We start from the raw sequence: 12,193 nt of genomic DNA, 5'->3' as shown, positions 1-12,193 counted from the left end.
AGGATTTCTTAACTTTTGACAATCATAACATGTCTAATGAATTTGTCTACATCCCATGAAGTTCTGTAACTGCTAACATAACACCTTGCTTTTTCTTGATCATTGGCTAGTTGTCTGGTATTTTAATAACAATATGTTTTATTAAGCTTTAGGCTTTATCATAAGCAACTTAAATATTTTTAGAATTTGCTATTTTTCAGATTTTTGAATTTTTTACTCGTAAACCGTTTAGAGTCATTCAGATAGTGAGATGGGTAGTGTATAAATTTCATAAGTAGGAAGGAAATTTACTCTCAATGTAATAAATGATGAACTTCTTAAGTTACTCATATATTAATGTGCAATGGTCTGTATGATAATATAAGTTCTGCTGTTTTGTTTTAATTTCAGGAACCCTAACTTCATCTGCACAACCAGTAAACCATTTGATGGGCAATTAGCAAATGAAAATGAATGTATGGTTTCTAAACAGCCTTGATTAATGGAGCCCAATTAGATAGTTATTAATATTTGGTATCTTCATGTGGGTTTTGTGTATTTCTGCATCAGCCATCAAACATTGGATAATATGGCATGTAGAAAGTCAGAGCAGCGTGAATCCTGGTGTGGCATGGATCGGAATATGGACAGTCTTATTATCTGCACAGAACTCATCCAGAAAGCAGATACGCTCAGTGTGAGGAATTCACCGAAGACCTGAGGATGCTGCCCCCCCCAAAATATTTTGGGCTCAAGATCTGATGACCTTGAGTTTCACTGTAGGAGCTGTGGCCATAACCATCATGAGCTTTGCCTTAGAGGTTGTTGTCAAAGCCATCAGACAAAACAAAACAAAAATGTTCATCTCGTTTAATGTTCACCTTCTGGATTTTGTAGCAGGAATCATGGTCCTAATTCTAATTTTGTGGAGCATGAATTCCATCTTGGATAATAGAGATATTCAGTTTCCTAGTCTTTTCAAAGGCCTACTTTTCCAGAGCACTCATCCAGAAACCAGATCCCACCAGTGTGGGGGATTTGTAGAACCCATTTTTTTGGCTGAAGATCTAATGACCTTGGGAAGCCCCTTTGGGACCCGATTTGGCGATTTGCTTTATGGCCTTCACTTTATGCACGTCTGACAAAGATAATGACCGAAAAAAGCTTTGCTCACCCTTTTTAACCTTGGAGGTCTTATGAGCGTTTTATCGGGACTCCTAGTCCTTGTTCCAGTTTCCCGGAACTTGTATACCATCTTAATGAAGACAGTGTTTGGGTTTCCTTGGACTTTCCACATCCCTGCATATCCCAAGGAGCAAGAGGTTGGAGCTGCCATTTAATTTGGCTTTGTGGTTGTAATGTTCTTCCTGGTGGGTGCTTCTTCTGATTATTTCAAATAAAGAAGACATTTGGCAAATGCAGAGAAAATAATGTTTCACCCCCAGTAGATGAACCCATGACAGCAATTGAGATTGGTATGCATTCTGGTCCTTTGGTGACCATCTACCTCCAGGAAAAAAATTGTCCCGAGCCCAGCCCAGATGACTTAACATCTGTAGACTATTAAGACATTCGATTATCTTTCAGCCCATCTATCTACTTGGCAAATCGTAGAATTTCCAGAAGTGGCTGGCCCATCCCATCCCACCCCCTCTCTCAATAGACACACTGCTCTTCCCTCCATTACGTAGGACAGCCTGTTTTTTACAGAGATTTTTCTCTGAAATCAGGGTCAGCCTGGAGTAATGGAGCCCAGTTAGGTGCTTATTTATGTGATACATTGGGAAGGGTTTTGTGTAGTATTTTAACAGCTGTTGGCACGTTGGAGAATATGACAGGTAGAAAGTCAGGATAGCATGAAACCTGCTGTAGCTTAATTGGAATCTGGAGAGTTATTTGCACAGTATTCGTCCAGAAAACAGATGCGTCCGCTATGAGGAATTCACTGAAAACCTGGGGATGCTGCCCAAAGAAATATTTTTGGCTCAAGATCTAATGACCTTGAGGACTCCTCCCCTAGATGGTTGCTGAAGGGTAAGAGATTTTTCTCTCTTACCCATGATCTATCGACTGTGTTTACTGCCAGAGCTGGTTCTTTGGCAGCCCTGCCCTCTGGATTTGAATGGGGGCACATAGGAATGACCCAAGGCGACTTTTGGACAGCTGTGGACCCAATTGTGAAGAGGGAACTCCCTATAGGACTCTTTTCTCCATTTCATGAATGCATGCAGATACTGCCCAAAGAAATGTTTGTGGCACTTTTATTTTTTTACCTACAAGATCAATCAATCAATATTATTTGTTTGGTCCATGACCATCCAAATGTAATACAAAATGGTGCAATCTAGATAAATCAGATAAAATATTGATGACTAACAAACAAATCACGGGAAATAACATTCACTTCCAGAGGGAATGAGCCCTAGAACCATGGGGTTCAATTCAGCTCACCTACCTATCTCACCCCAAATACTCCAAACGAAAGAAAAATGGTTTTGACAACTATTCTTTGTTTGGTCAAAGACCACCAAGTGATTTTTAAAAAAGGCTTCTTGGGGCATTTTGATTCAGTTCAAATGTAATATCTGTTCTTATCAGTTTCAAAAATAGTATTGAACAATGTTTTATACCACTGTATTGTTTAAGTAGATTTTCTATTAAATTTTATGTAAAAGATTGTATATTGCATGGTGGATGCTAGCTTTTATACAGTTATTTTCAGCATTCCCTATTTGATTATTCTTTATGTTTATTTACTGTATTGTGTTATGGTTTTACTTTTCATTGTACAATTACACAATAATTTGTTGCCTATCGTAAGTAAATACTCTATGGGTTGGCATGCTCCATACCCCTCTGTCTGTCTTGGACTGCATCCTGCATTGAATACTCACAGCATAAACTCTCGTGGATAGAGAGCTGAAAGAGGCAGTGCAAGACAGAGTATATATAGGAGAGTATGGAGAGGGCTGACCCATAGGGTGGCTGAGAGTCAGACACATCTAAACGATGCAGAGAGAATGTTGTTCCTGGGACCTGCTGGCGCCACTGTCGATCATGCAAAAACTCCCCCCAAACAACAACAACCCCACCGTTTTTATCAAAACCTGGCACCCTGGCTTCGTGGCCCTGCTAGGCCGGGAGACTGCAAGACTTGGCCTTAATGGATGGCACCTGACCCTGGACAGGAATTGAAAGTCTGAGACTTTCACACCTGGAAAAGTTTTGACACTACATAAATATTCCTTCCCTTCTCCTTTATTCAGTTAAAAAAACAAGTAAAACAAAAAAACAAGCAGGTTTGCTCAAAAAATGAGCTATAAATCTCTAGACCTTTTCTTAATATGAAGAGGAACTCAAAATATGTCACTAAACTCCTCGAAATAACAATGATCTTCCGCGTTGCCCCTACATTCCACCCCTGACATATTTTAATTTCCTTTCATATTTTTGCTTTGCATGAATTTTACATTTCTGAGTAATATACCTATATACAGTCACTTAACTTTAAGATACAAAATACACATCATTGGCATGCTATGCCTAAATTTAAAATATTGGCCATCATTGAGCTCCATCCTGATAACCCTTGACTGAATTCCTCCAGCAACTTCTGGGTATCTGATGGTACTGCATAGTTTTCATAAATTGTGGATGCAGGATGGAGACACAGCATTCCTGCTTTCTGTCACACCTTCCTTGTCAGCAGGAGAAGAATATTCTGGCCCCATTTGCTCCCACTAGGACATCAGCGACGGTGTCCACATACTGGTAAAAGAGAACAAATCCAACCCTTATAATGATCGTTCATTGAGGTAAACTCACGCTAGAACTCTCTGTGACCTCCATGATATACACAAGCTACTGCAACCTCAGATCCATGGCAGGTTCAGAAAAAAATGCTCATTTGGGGGATAGTTAAAAACAATCACAGGTTTACTCTAAGCACTTCTGTCCTAGTTTACCATCTGTGTTGTTTGTACCAGATTTTCTTTTTCTGTGGACATCAATTTACCCTGAGACTTTAAGGAATTATTTTTTGGCTCATCTGTCCCTTTTACTGGGGGAAGTCATAGTTTTTTCAGAATTACCTGGGCCCTCCGATCCCCTCTCTCCATAGACACACTGCTGCTCCCTCCATTAGGTAAGACAGCCTGAAGTTTCTTCTCTGAAATTGGGGTCTTTGACCATCCTTAATACCCGGATCTCCTTTACAGCCAAACTAGACTCGGGGGCCCTCCTGTTATGGGGCAGCTCTGCCACAGATCTGCAGCTCCAGAGATCCAGCCCAGCAGCTTTTCCGGTGTCCTTGAAGGCATTTAATTGAACATGAAAGTCGAAGTGAGGAGTTCAGGTGACGTTCAAATCCACGGCAAAAGGAAGGCAAAGGTAACTTCATGTTTTCCAGGGGGACCACAGGAAGGAATGTGATGGGTCCCTAAACCACCACTTGTTTAACTCTTAATAGAGGTAAATCTAGCACGATTTTCTGTTATCTTTCCATTCCTCCAAAGTAGGGGCTTGTGTTAACCTCAACCTCTTTTGTTTTGGAATTGCTGATCCGCCTCTTTATTAGGTGGCTGTTTAACAAGTAAAGCATTTTATTAAAAAATCAGGTAGACCATGCTAGTCAATGGAAGTTCTATCAGACATTGTTCTAAATATATATTGCTTACCCTTTTCTTCATCATGTGCCATTTTGAGGACCTTTTCTCCTTATTCCACTTTTACTCCCATTCCCTCTTATCGCCACCATAAAGAGAGAAATTTTCTAGATAAATAAAATAAAGGCTGGATTCTTGATGCAGGACAGCAGGTGAGATTACTGGTAAAAACTTGAATACAGAGGGTTCTTGGGAGCTGCACAACAGATAAGCTATAGCAACAAGCAAACGATTGCTTGCTCCTAGGAGATTTTATAGGTCTCCTCAAGATGAGGAATCACCTTTTCCTAACAAAAACCGTTCTAGGAAAAGGGACACTTAAAATGTAGATGTTATTCCAATGAAGGGCCCAGTTATTAAAATCCTTTATTCACCTGAATAGGAAGCAAGCCTCTCCCCACCCCTCCAAGTTTAGCAGACCAAAATAATCTCTTTAGGGCTCCTGTTCTACTATTTCCAGGGAATTCAGGCTCCCAGAATCATCAGAGTCTCTGAAATCTTGCAGAATTTCCATGCACAGGGAGGCACTCAATTCCCATGTCCACATTATTATTATTTTGCATGTTTCTGGGTCCTCCCCCCCCAAAAAATAAATGGCTAATTCAAATTAACAGACCAAGTACTATACAACCTCTGATTCCCCTGGTGGACTCCGACCCCCTCCTCCCACAATTTTTGCAAAACTGTGTTATTTGGCTTGTCGTTTTTTTCTTTGGGTGCTAACAAGCCCTGCCATGTTTGCAAACAATTTACTTTCATATGTTCTCAGTAACTTATTTCACTCAGAGAACCTGTCAGAAGTAGAAGCAACGTTGTTTACTCCCACTTTCTTTCGAAAACAGTAGGCTGGGCATTTTCCCCTAGTCTTTTTCTTTCTTTCTTTTTTTTTTTTTTTTTTGAGGCTGCCTTGACTTTTAGTATCGTAGGCAACTTTTGGGGAAATGCCTTGCCAGTACCAACTTCCTTGGGCTGAGAGATCGTCAAAGTCACCCAACTGAATTCCACAAAAAAAAAAAAAAAGGCAAAACTGGAACTCATAATTTTTAGCCTGGTACCAACTGGCTGTCTATAAAAATTGGTTAGCCCTTCCTTTTCTTGGCTTGGCTTTAAAAGAAAGAAAGGAAAAAAGAGCAGACATTTGACAACAGACGGCTGCTCCTTTTGCAGTGGCAAGGAGTTCCAAATGCACACACGGAATTAGATCTTAAAGCCTCACAACGTGTTTGTCAAATTTCGTCCCTTTTGTCTGAAGTACTCTCCAAACGCATTACTAAAAACTAGAATAATCAACCAATGTTTTTTTTAAACTGTATAAAATTCCCAAGCACTACCTGATCCACACTAGGAAATTAAAAGCACCTTTCTAATCCCTAGATGTTCCTAACTGGCCAAGTCAACCCATAACTGAACTCCAGGGTAACATGGATAATAGGGTCTAACCGGTGTCAGTCATGGATAGCCAACCTAGAGTGTCTCCAGAAGAATCAGCTGATCTTTAAAAGCAGCCACTTCTTCAGTTGGCTGCTCTTTCTTTCTCTGAATAGCTTCTAATTGCGCCAAAACATTATAAAGATCAGTGGAAAAAACTCATCGACCGTCATCTGCTTCTTCTTGTCTCCCACTCCCCCAAACTGCGGGTGTTTAAGCATTGCATTGGTTTGGAAAGATGGAGACTGTTGACTGAGATTTGACCTTTGGAATTCTGCTGGTTTGTCAGTTGAGGAGTGGGAGTTGGAATGTCCAGTGACAGTTGAAAACGGATGTTTTGGAGGAGAAAGGAAGAGACGCTGTCATTTGGCACTGGAGATGGTGAGAGACAGCTGCTACTATCTATCTGTCATCACCAATTGAGGAGATTTGGGGTTTTACTTCAAATATAATTCCACTGCTTTTGCATAAGCTACCTGTTACACTGATACCAGTTCATTCAAGCCACACTACACTTAAAATTGAAAATCAAAATAAAATCATTTATTTAGTGTATGGCCAAGAATACATGGATATCAGTAGTAAAACTTTATAAAAGATTATGTTACACATATGATGGAAATGTGTAGTCAGTTTCGTAAGGTATGAGGAATTCAAAAGAATTAAGTTATACAACTATCACAGGTATTCTGTTTATCCAAGAAGTTGTTCTTGGCCTTTCTGCAATGTCATATCTTGTCTATTATTAGGTATTGCATACACATGCATTACGTTAATGAAAACAAACTATTCTTATCTGGATTTTTAGGCTGTATTATTAGTATATTAATGCGAAGGAAATCAGCATTTTTAACATGGAAGTTAAAAACTCTTCTCTATCTATAAGAGAGCATGTTTTTCTTTCAACTAAAGTCATTTCTTTAGGCATGCAAGAACCAGCTTTTTCAGCAACTACACAACAGAAAGTGTGTTATTCTGAAAGTCCTGAACATACTTGCAACTATCACAAAAGATACTAACTTAGCTGGGGAAAACTGGTATAACCCAAACATTTGTCACCTGAGGAGTTTTATCTAGAATCAATGTTTTTTTCTATTGTTCAAACTTCACATGCAATAAGTGCATTTTATTGTTTGATCCAGAAGTGCTATTCAGCTGGTCCGCACCTACTTGGGCGAATTGGTAGCAAGAATTTGGCGTGGGTCACCGAACCGGTAGCAACATCTAGCTGGCCCCGCCCACCCAATGCTGGCTGCCCCAGTTTAAAGGAGGACTGCTCCCCCGCCCTAGCCATGCATTTTCAAGCAGCCAGTTGAAAACACATGACTGTGGGCAGAGCAGCAGTCCATTAACCTGCAAAACTGCTCCAAGGCTGGATTCTTCATGGACACTAGAAGTATCGCTTCCCCTTGTGAGTAAAGTGCCTGGAGTGAGAGGGAAGGAATGCTGGGGGAGGCGGGCAAAATCCAGCCATGGGGGAGTTTGCAGGAGCTTCAAGTGCAAGTCCCTTTACCTGCAGAACTTCTCTAAAGCTGGATTCACTTCCCCTTGTGAGAAAGAAAGAAAGAAAGAAAGAAAGAAAGAAAGAAAGAAAGAAAGAAAGAAAGAAAGAAAGAAAGGGAGAGAGAGAGAGAATGGTGTATGTGTGTGTGTGAGAGAAAAAGAAATGAAGGGAGAGAAAGACAGAAAGAGACAAAGAAAGAAAGAAAAATAAATAGGAAGGGAGAGAGAAAGACAGAGAAAACTGTCCTATTATTTTTAATTGTTCCATTATTTATCATGTGTTAATATTTTACACTGTCCCTACACCTAGAGTGATTCTACTGCCTTTCTTTTTCCCAGGGCTACCACATATTTTTCAGGGTTTATATGCATTCAATGTCTATAATCCAGAGCATGAATAATACATGTGTGTTTAACATATTTGAAAGAGGGTTTGGAGATCTTATAGTCCAAGCCCCTGCTCAGGCAGGAAAACTGAGGATGCCAAACTCTGAGCAGAGGTCCCGGGAAAGGTGTCAGAATAACACTTAGAAGGTTCCCCTGACAAGAATAGCAAGAATGTTCAAGAATAAATCCGAAAAATGTTGGAAATGTCATCAGACACCTGGCTCATATTACCATATGTGGTGGACTTGTGCGGATGCTAAAAAATACTGGACTAAAATCCACATGTGGTTGGAAAAAATGACAAAAAACATATTGACTTGAAACCAGAGATATTTTTATTGGGAATTTTACCTGAAATATATAGTAAAGACTTGAAATACCTGATTGTAAATGTATTAACAGTGGCTAGGATTGTATTTGCTAAAAACTGGAAAAATGAGAAGATACCATCACAGGAGGAAATCATTAAGAAAATATTGGAATGTGCTGAAATGAGTAGATTGACATTTGAAATTAGAGAACAAGATGATAAACAATTTTATAAAATTTGGGATCTATTCTATCAATGGTTAGATACAGTAATGAAATATGTAGACTTTTAGAAAATAATAAATATATAAAGGTGTACTTCTTTCTTATTATATCTACAAAATGATTTTAGGATAGATTTGGGATGATAATATGAACTGTTATAAAATAAACTAAGTAAATTATGATTATCTTGTAAAACATGAATGAATTAAAGTATAGTCAAATGATTGATTAATAATGATACCAAGGTACTTAATTTTTGATTGAAAATATGAGATTATATGCAATGCAATTGTAATTGAAGACTACGAAATGGAAGCACAAAACAATTTGTAAACCAACTGGGACACTATATGTACACCTATGGAAGATAGCTTGATGTTTTTATGTTTTGTTTGTTTATGTTTGTTTTTAAAAACTAATAAAAATTTATTTAAAAAAATAACACTTAGAAGGGACTTTTGGGGGAACCCTATACCATTTCAGAGAAATGGCTGTCCAGTCTTTTAAAAATTTCCAGTGATTGAGCACCCAGAACTTCTGGGGACAAGCAGGTCCACTGGTTAATTGTTTTCACTGTCAGAAAGTTTTAGGTTGCTTCTCTCTTTGTTCAGTTTCCATCCATTGCTTCTTGTTTGCCTCCTGGTGCTTTGGAAAATACACCCCCCACCCATTTCTTTGTGGCAGCCCCTTAAAAACCTGTTCCCTATATCACACTCTTGAGTAAAGCATGTGAGCCATTTCCTCCTTTCAGTGGTCCATGAAAGTACATCTATAGTATGCAGTTAATAAACTTAAAAAAGGTGAACAACATTTTTTACAGAACTATAGATAAGTTGAGGCTGGGTGACAAGGAATCGCTGGGAGGGGAGGGGCCAGGTGAGGCACCCCTTGATGTGAGTGACATTGAGTTGGCCATGCCTACCCAGTCACATGACCACCAAGCCACGCCCACCAAATAAGCCACACCCACAGAACCGGTAGTAAAAAAAATTGAATTCCACCACTGGTTTGATCATTTACTTACTGATGTACAACAGATACTGAATGTATCATTTGTTGCTGTAACCCATTAAAAAACTTGGCACACCCCCTACACCTTAATAAATGCTTCTTATACTTTTCCAGAATTACTTAGCGATTCACCCCATCAGCTCCACACACACTTGAGATGCCTGAGTTTTGAAGCAATAATTCTATTTTGTTCTTGTTTCAGCAAACTTAGTCACCGACATGATTGATAATCTAAGTTTTTTGCAAATCAGAGGTGTTGCAGATCCTTTGCCCACGAAGTAGGTGGTTCAGATTTCTGGCTTCCAGTTATGTGAACTTTTATTGGCATTCTAAGTTGGACTTATGTTTAATATTTAAATAAATACTGTTCAGTTTGTAGCATGTAGAAACAAATACTAAATTATGTTAATGGGGGATAACTTAACTTTTGATAGTCATAAAATATCTGACATTTGGCTACATCCCATGAAGTTCTGTAACTGCTAACATAACACCATGCTTTTCTCTTGACTATTTGCTAGCTGACTGGTATTTTAACAATATATTTATGCTTTTAAAAAATTGTTCCTTATAAGCGACTTAAATATTTTTAGCATATGTTATTTTTCAGACATTTGAATACAGAAAAGCAATATTTATTTTTGTACTTGTAAATCATTTACCCACCTATATAGTGAGATGGGTAGTGTATACATTTGATAAATACATAAATCAATGTTGCTAAAAAAATAGATGGGAAAGAAATTTACTTAAAAAGGAATGAATAGTAAAAATTGTTTGCACATCTTGATTATTCATGCTTTAATATGCAACGGTCTGCATAACCGTATAAATATATGATGAAATATTTTCTTTTGATTTGATTTTAGGAGTTCTGCATTAATCTACAAGAGCAATAAATCACTTAACCAGCAACTACCAAGTGAAAAAGAATCAATAATTACAAAATGGTTATCCTGGATTAATAAGGCCCAATTAGGTGGTTATTTCCTGGGTATTTTGGGATCTATTATGTGCATTACTTCAACAGCCAATGAACGTTGGAGAATATGGCATGTAGAAAGTGAGGATGGCCTATATCCTGGCGTGGTGTGGGTTGGAATCTGGAGGGCCTGTTATCTGCACAGCACTCATCCAGAAAACAGATACATCCACTGTGAGGAATTCACCGAAAACATGTTGCTGCTGCCTAAAGAAATATTTTTGGCTCAAGATCTGATGACCTTGAGTTGCATTGTAGGAGCTGTGGCCATAACCATCATGAGCTTTGCTTTAGGGATTATTGTCAAAGACATCGGACAAAAAAAAAATTTGTTCACCTTGTTTAGTGTTGGAGGTCTGCTAAACTTTCTAGCAGGAATCCTGGTCTTAATTCCAATTTTCTGGAATCTGCATTCCATTTTGGAGAACAGAAATGTTAAGTTTCCAGAGTCCTTCAAAATGCCTACAATTCCAAAGTACCAGGAGGTTGGTGCGGCTATTTATGTTGGCTATAGTGCTATCATTTTATTCCTGGCGAGTGGTGCTTTGATTATCTGTAACAGAAGTGTTTTGCAAGTACATGCAACAAATGATGTTTCACCCTCAGCAGATATACCACTGACACCTCAATTTAGCTCAAACTTTGGTTCCTCAGTGATAATTAATGTAACAAACAGAGATGAGCCTTTGTCCAGTGAGGATGAGTTATCATCTTTATATTATGTAGATATAAATAAAGATACATCACACTCAATTCAACCTCAACTGCTTGATAACACTAAGAACATCCCTGTTATATCAGTTACTTCATGCCAGTAAGGACAAATTGCTAATGTTTGTCTATTCTATTGTATCATATTTCCAGTATTCATTTTACAATGGCAAAATAATTCATTTCTCAATGTAAATAAATGCTATGAATTATAAATACTACAAATAAATAAATACTGGATGCTGGATTACTAAAAAGGTTGTCTTCTTTTCCCACTTCCAAACCTTCATCCCAGGATAAAAGATTTCAACATTTTAGAAACTTGCACATTTATGTGTTGTCTGAATTGGTCCAAATAAATGTTACACTATTGTAGATTTTAATTGTAACAAATATGACTTAACTTTGCTCTTTTGAAATGTATCAACTCTGTGGACAGATACACCAAATTCACACAGGAAGATGTTGAGGAAAATAGCCTTAATATCTTCTAGCCTTTCTGGACTGTGAAATACACATTAAGGAAGACAGAGGCTTTAGCTTTGAAGTTTACTAAAAACTCACACACAGAGGTCAATATTTACATTTTGATTCCCACCACTCATCGGAGCATAAAATGGGATTCATCAGAACCCTACTCCACCGAGCTGAAGAACTAAAACACATCAAGAACGTGTGGCCATCCCAGGTCGGCCTTCATCAAATCTCAAAGAAGGACAGTAAAGGAAGCACCGTTGTCATTCTGTACATTGCAGACATATTGGGAAAGCTCAGGAGGCTCTTCAGCCAACACAACACACGTGCACACTTCAAACCCAAGAATACACTAAGGCAGAAGCTTGTCCACCCCAAGGATAAAACACCCAGACACAAACTGAGCAATGTGATACATGCAGTACAATGCAGTGAGCCATGTGCAGATCTGTACATTGAGGAAACAAAACAACCGCTTCACAAACGCATGGCACAACATAGGAGAACAAACACACCAGGA

The 12,193-nt window shown here is 38.5% G+C and overlaps 1 protein-coding gene across 3 annotated transcripts; it reads left to right on the top strand.

Annotated features, from left to right (window-relative positions):
• Positions 1-7,315: 7,315 nt before the first annotated feature.
• LOC113437992 (claudin-4-like) lies at positions 7,316-11,364 on the top strand. Of its 3 annotated transcripts, XM_026703195.2 has the most exons (3): positions 7,316-7,482; positions 9,709-9,784; positions 10,376-11,364. In XM_026703195.2, exons 1-3 carry the CDS (start codon positions 7,455-7,457, stop codon positions 11,304-11,306), a joined length of 1,035 nt encoding a protein of 344 aa, XP_026558980.2. In that variant the 5' UTR covers positions 7,316-7,454; the 3' UTR covers positions 11,307-11,364. The 3 variants fall into 3 exon arrangements, 1 of the variants encoding a protein (XP_026558980.2); XR_015745008.1 differs by lacking the exon at positions 9,709-9,784 and having other exon boundaries at positions 10,376-10,497; XR_015745007.1 differs by lacking the exons at positions 9,709-9,784; positions 10,376-11,364 and adding an exon at positions 7,914-8,879.
• The last annotated feature ends 829 nt before the right edge of the window (positions 11,365-12,193 follow it).

This window comes from Pseudonaja textilis, chromosome 12 (assembly GCF_049901715.1).
Source record: "Pseudonaja textilis isolate UNSWEBS1 chromosome 12, rPseTex1.2, whole genome shotgun sequence".
Classification (NCBI taxonomy): Eukaryota; Metazoa; Chordata; class Lepidosauria; order Squamata; family Elapidae; genus Pseudonaja; species Pseudonaja textilis.
This window is presented reverse-complemented; position numbering and strand designations above follow the sequence as displayed.

Bases quoted from the DNA above. Each gene is read 5' to 3' on its own strand.
- LOC113437992 (XM_026703195.2), top strand. From the start codon at position 7,455: ATGGACACTAGAAGTATCGCTTCCCCTT. The intron at 7,483-9,708 runs GTGAGTAAAGTG...TTCTTGTTTCAG, and splicing joins TAGAAGTATCGCTTCCCCTT to CAAACTTAGTCACCGACATG. The intron at 9,785-10,375 runs GTAGGTGGTTCA...ATTTGATTTTAG, and splicing joins GCAGATCCTTTGCCCACGAA to GAGTTCTGCATTAATCTACA.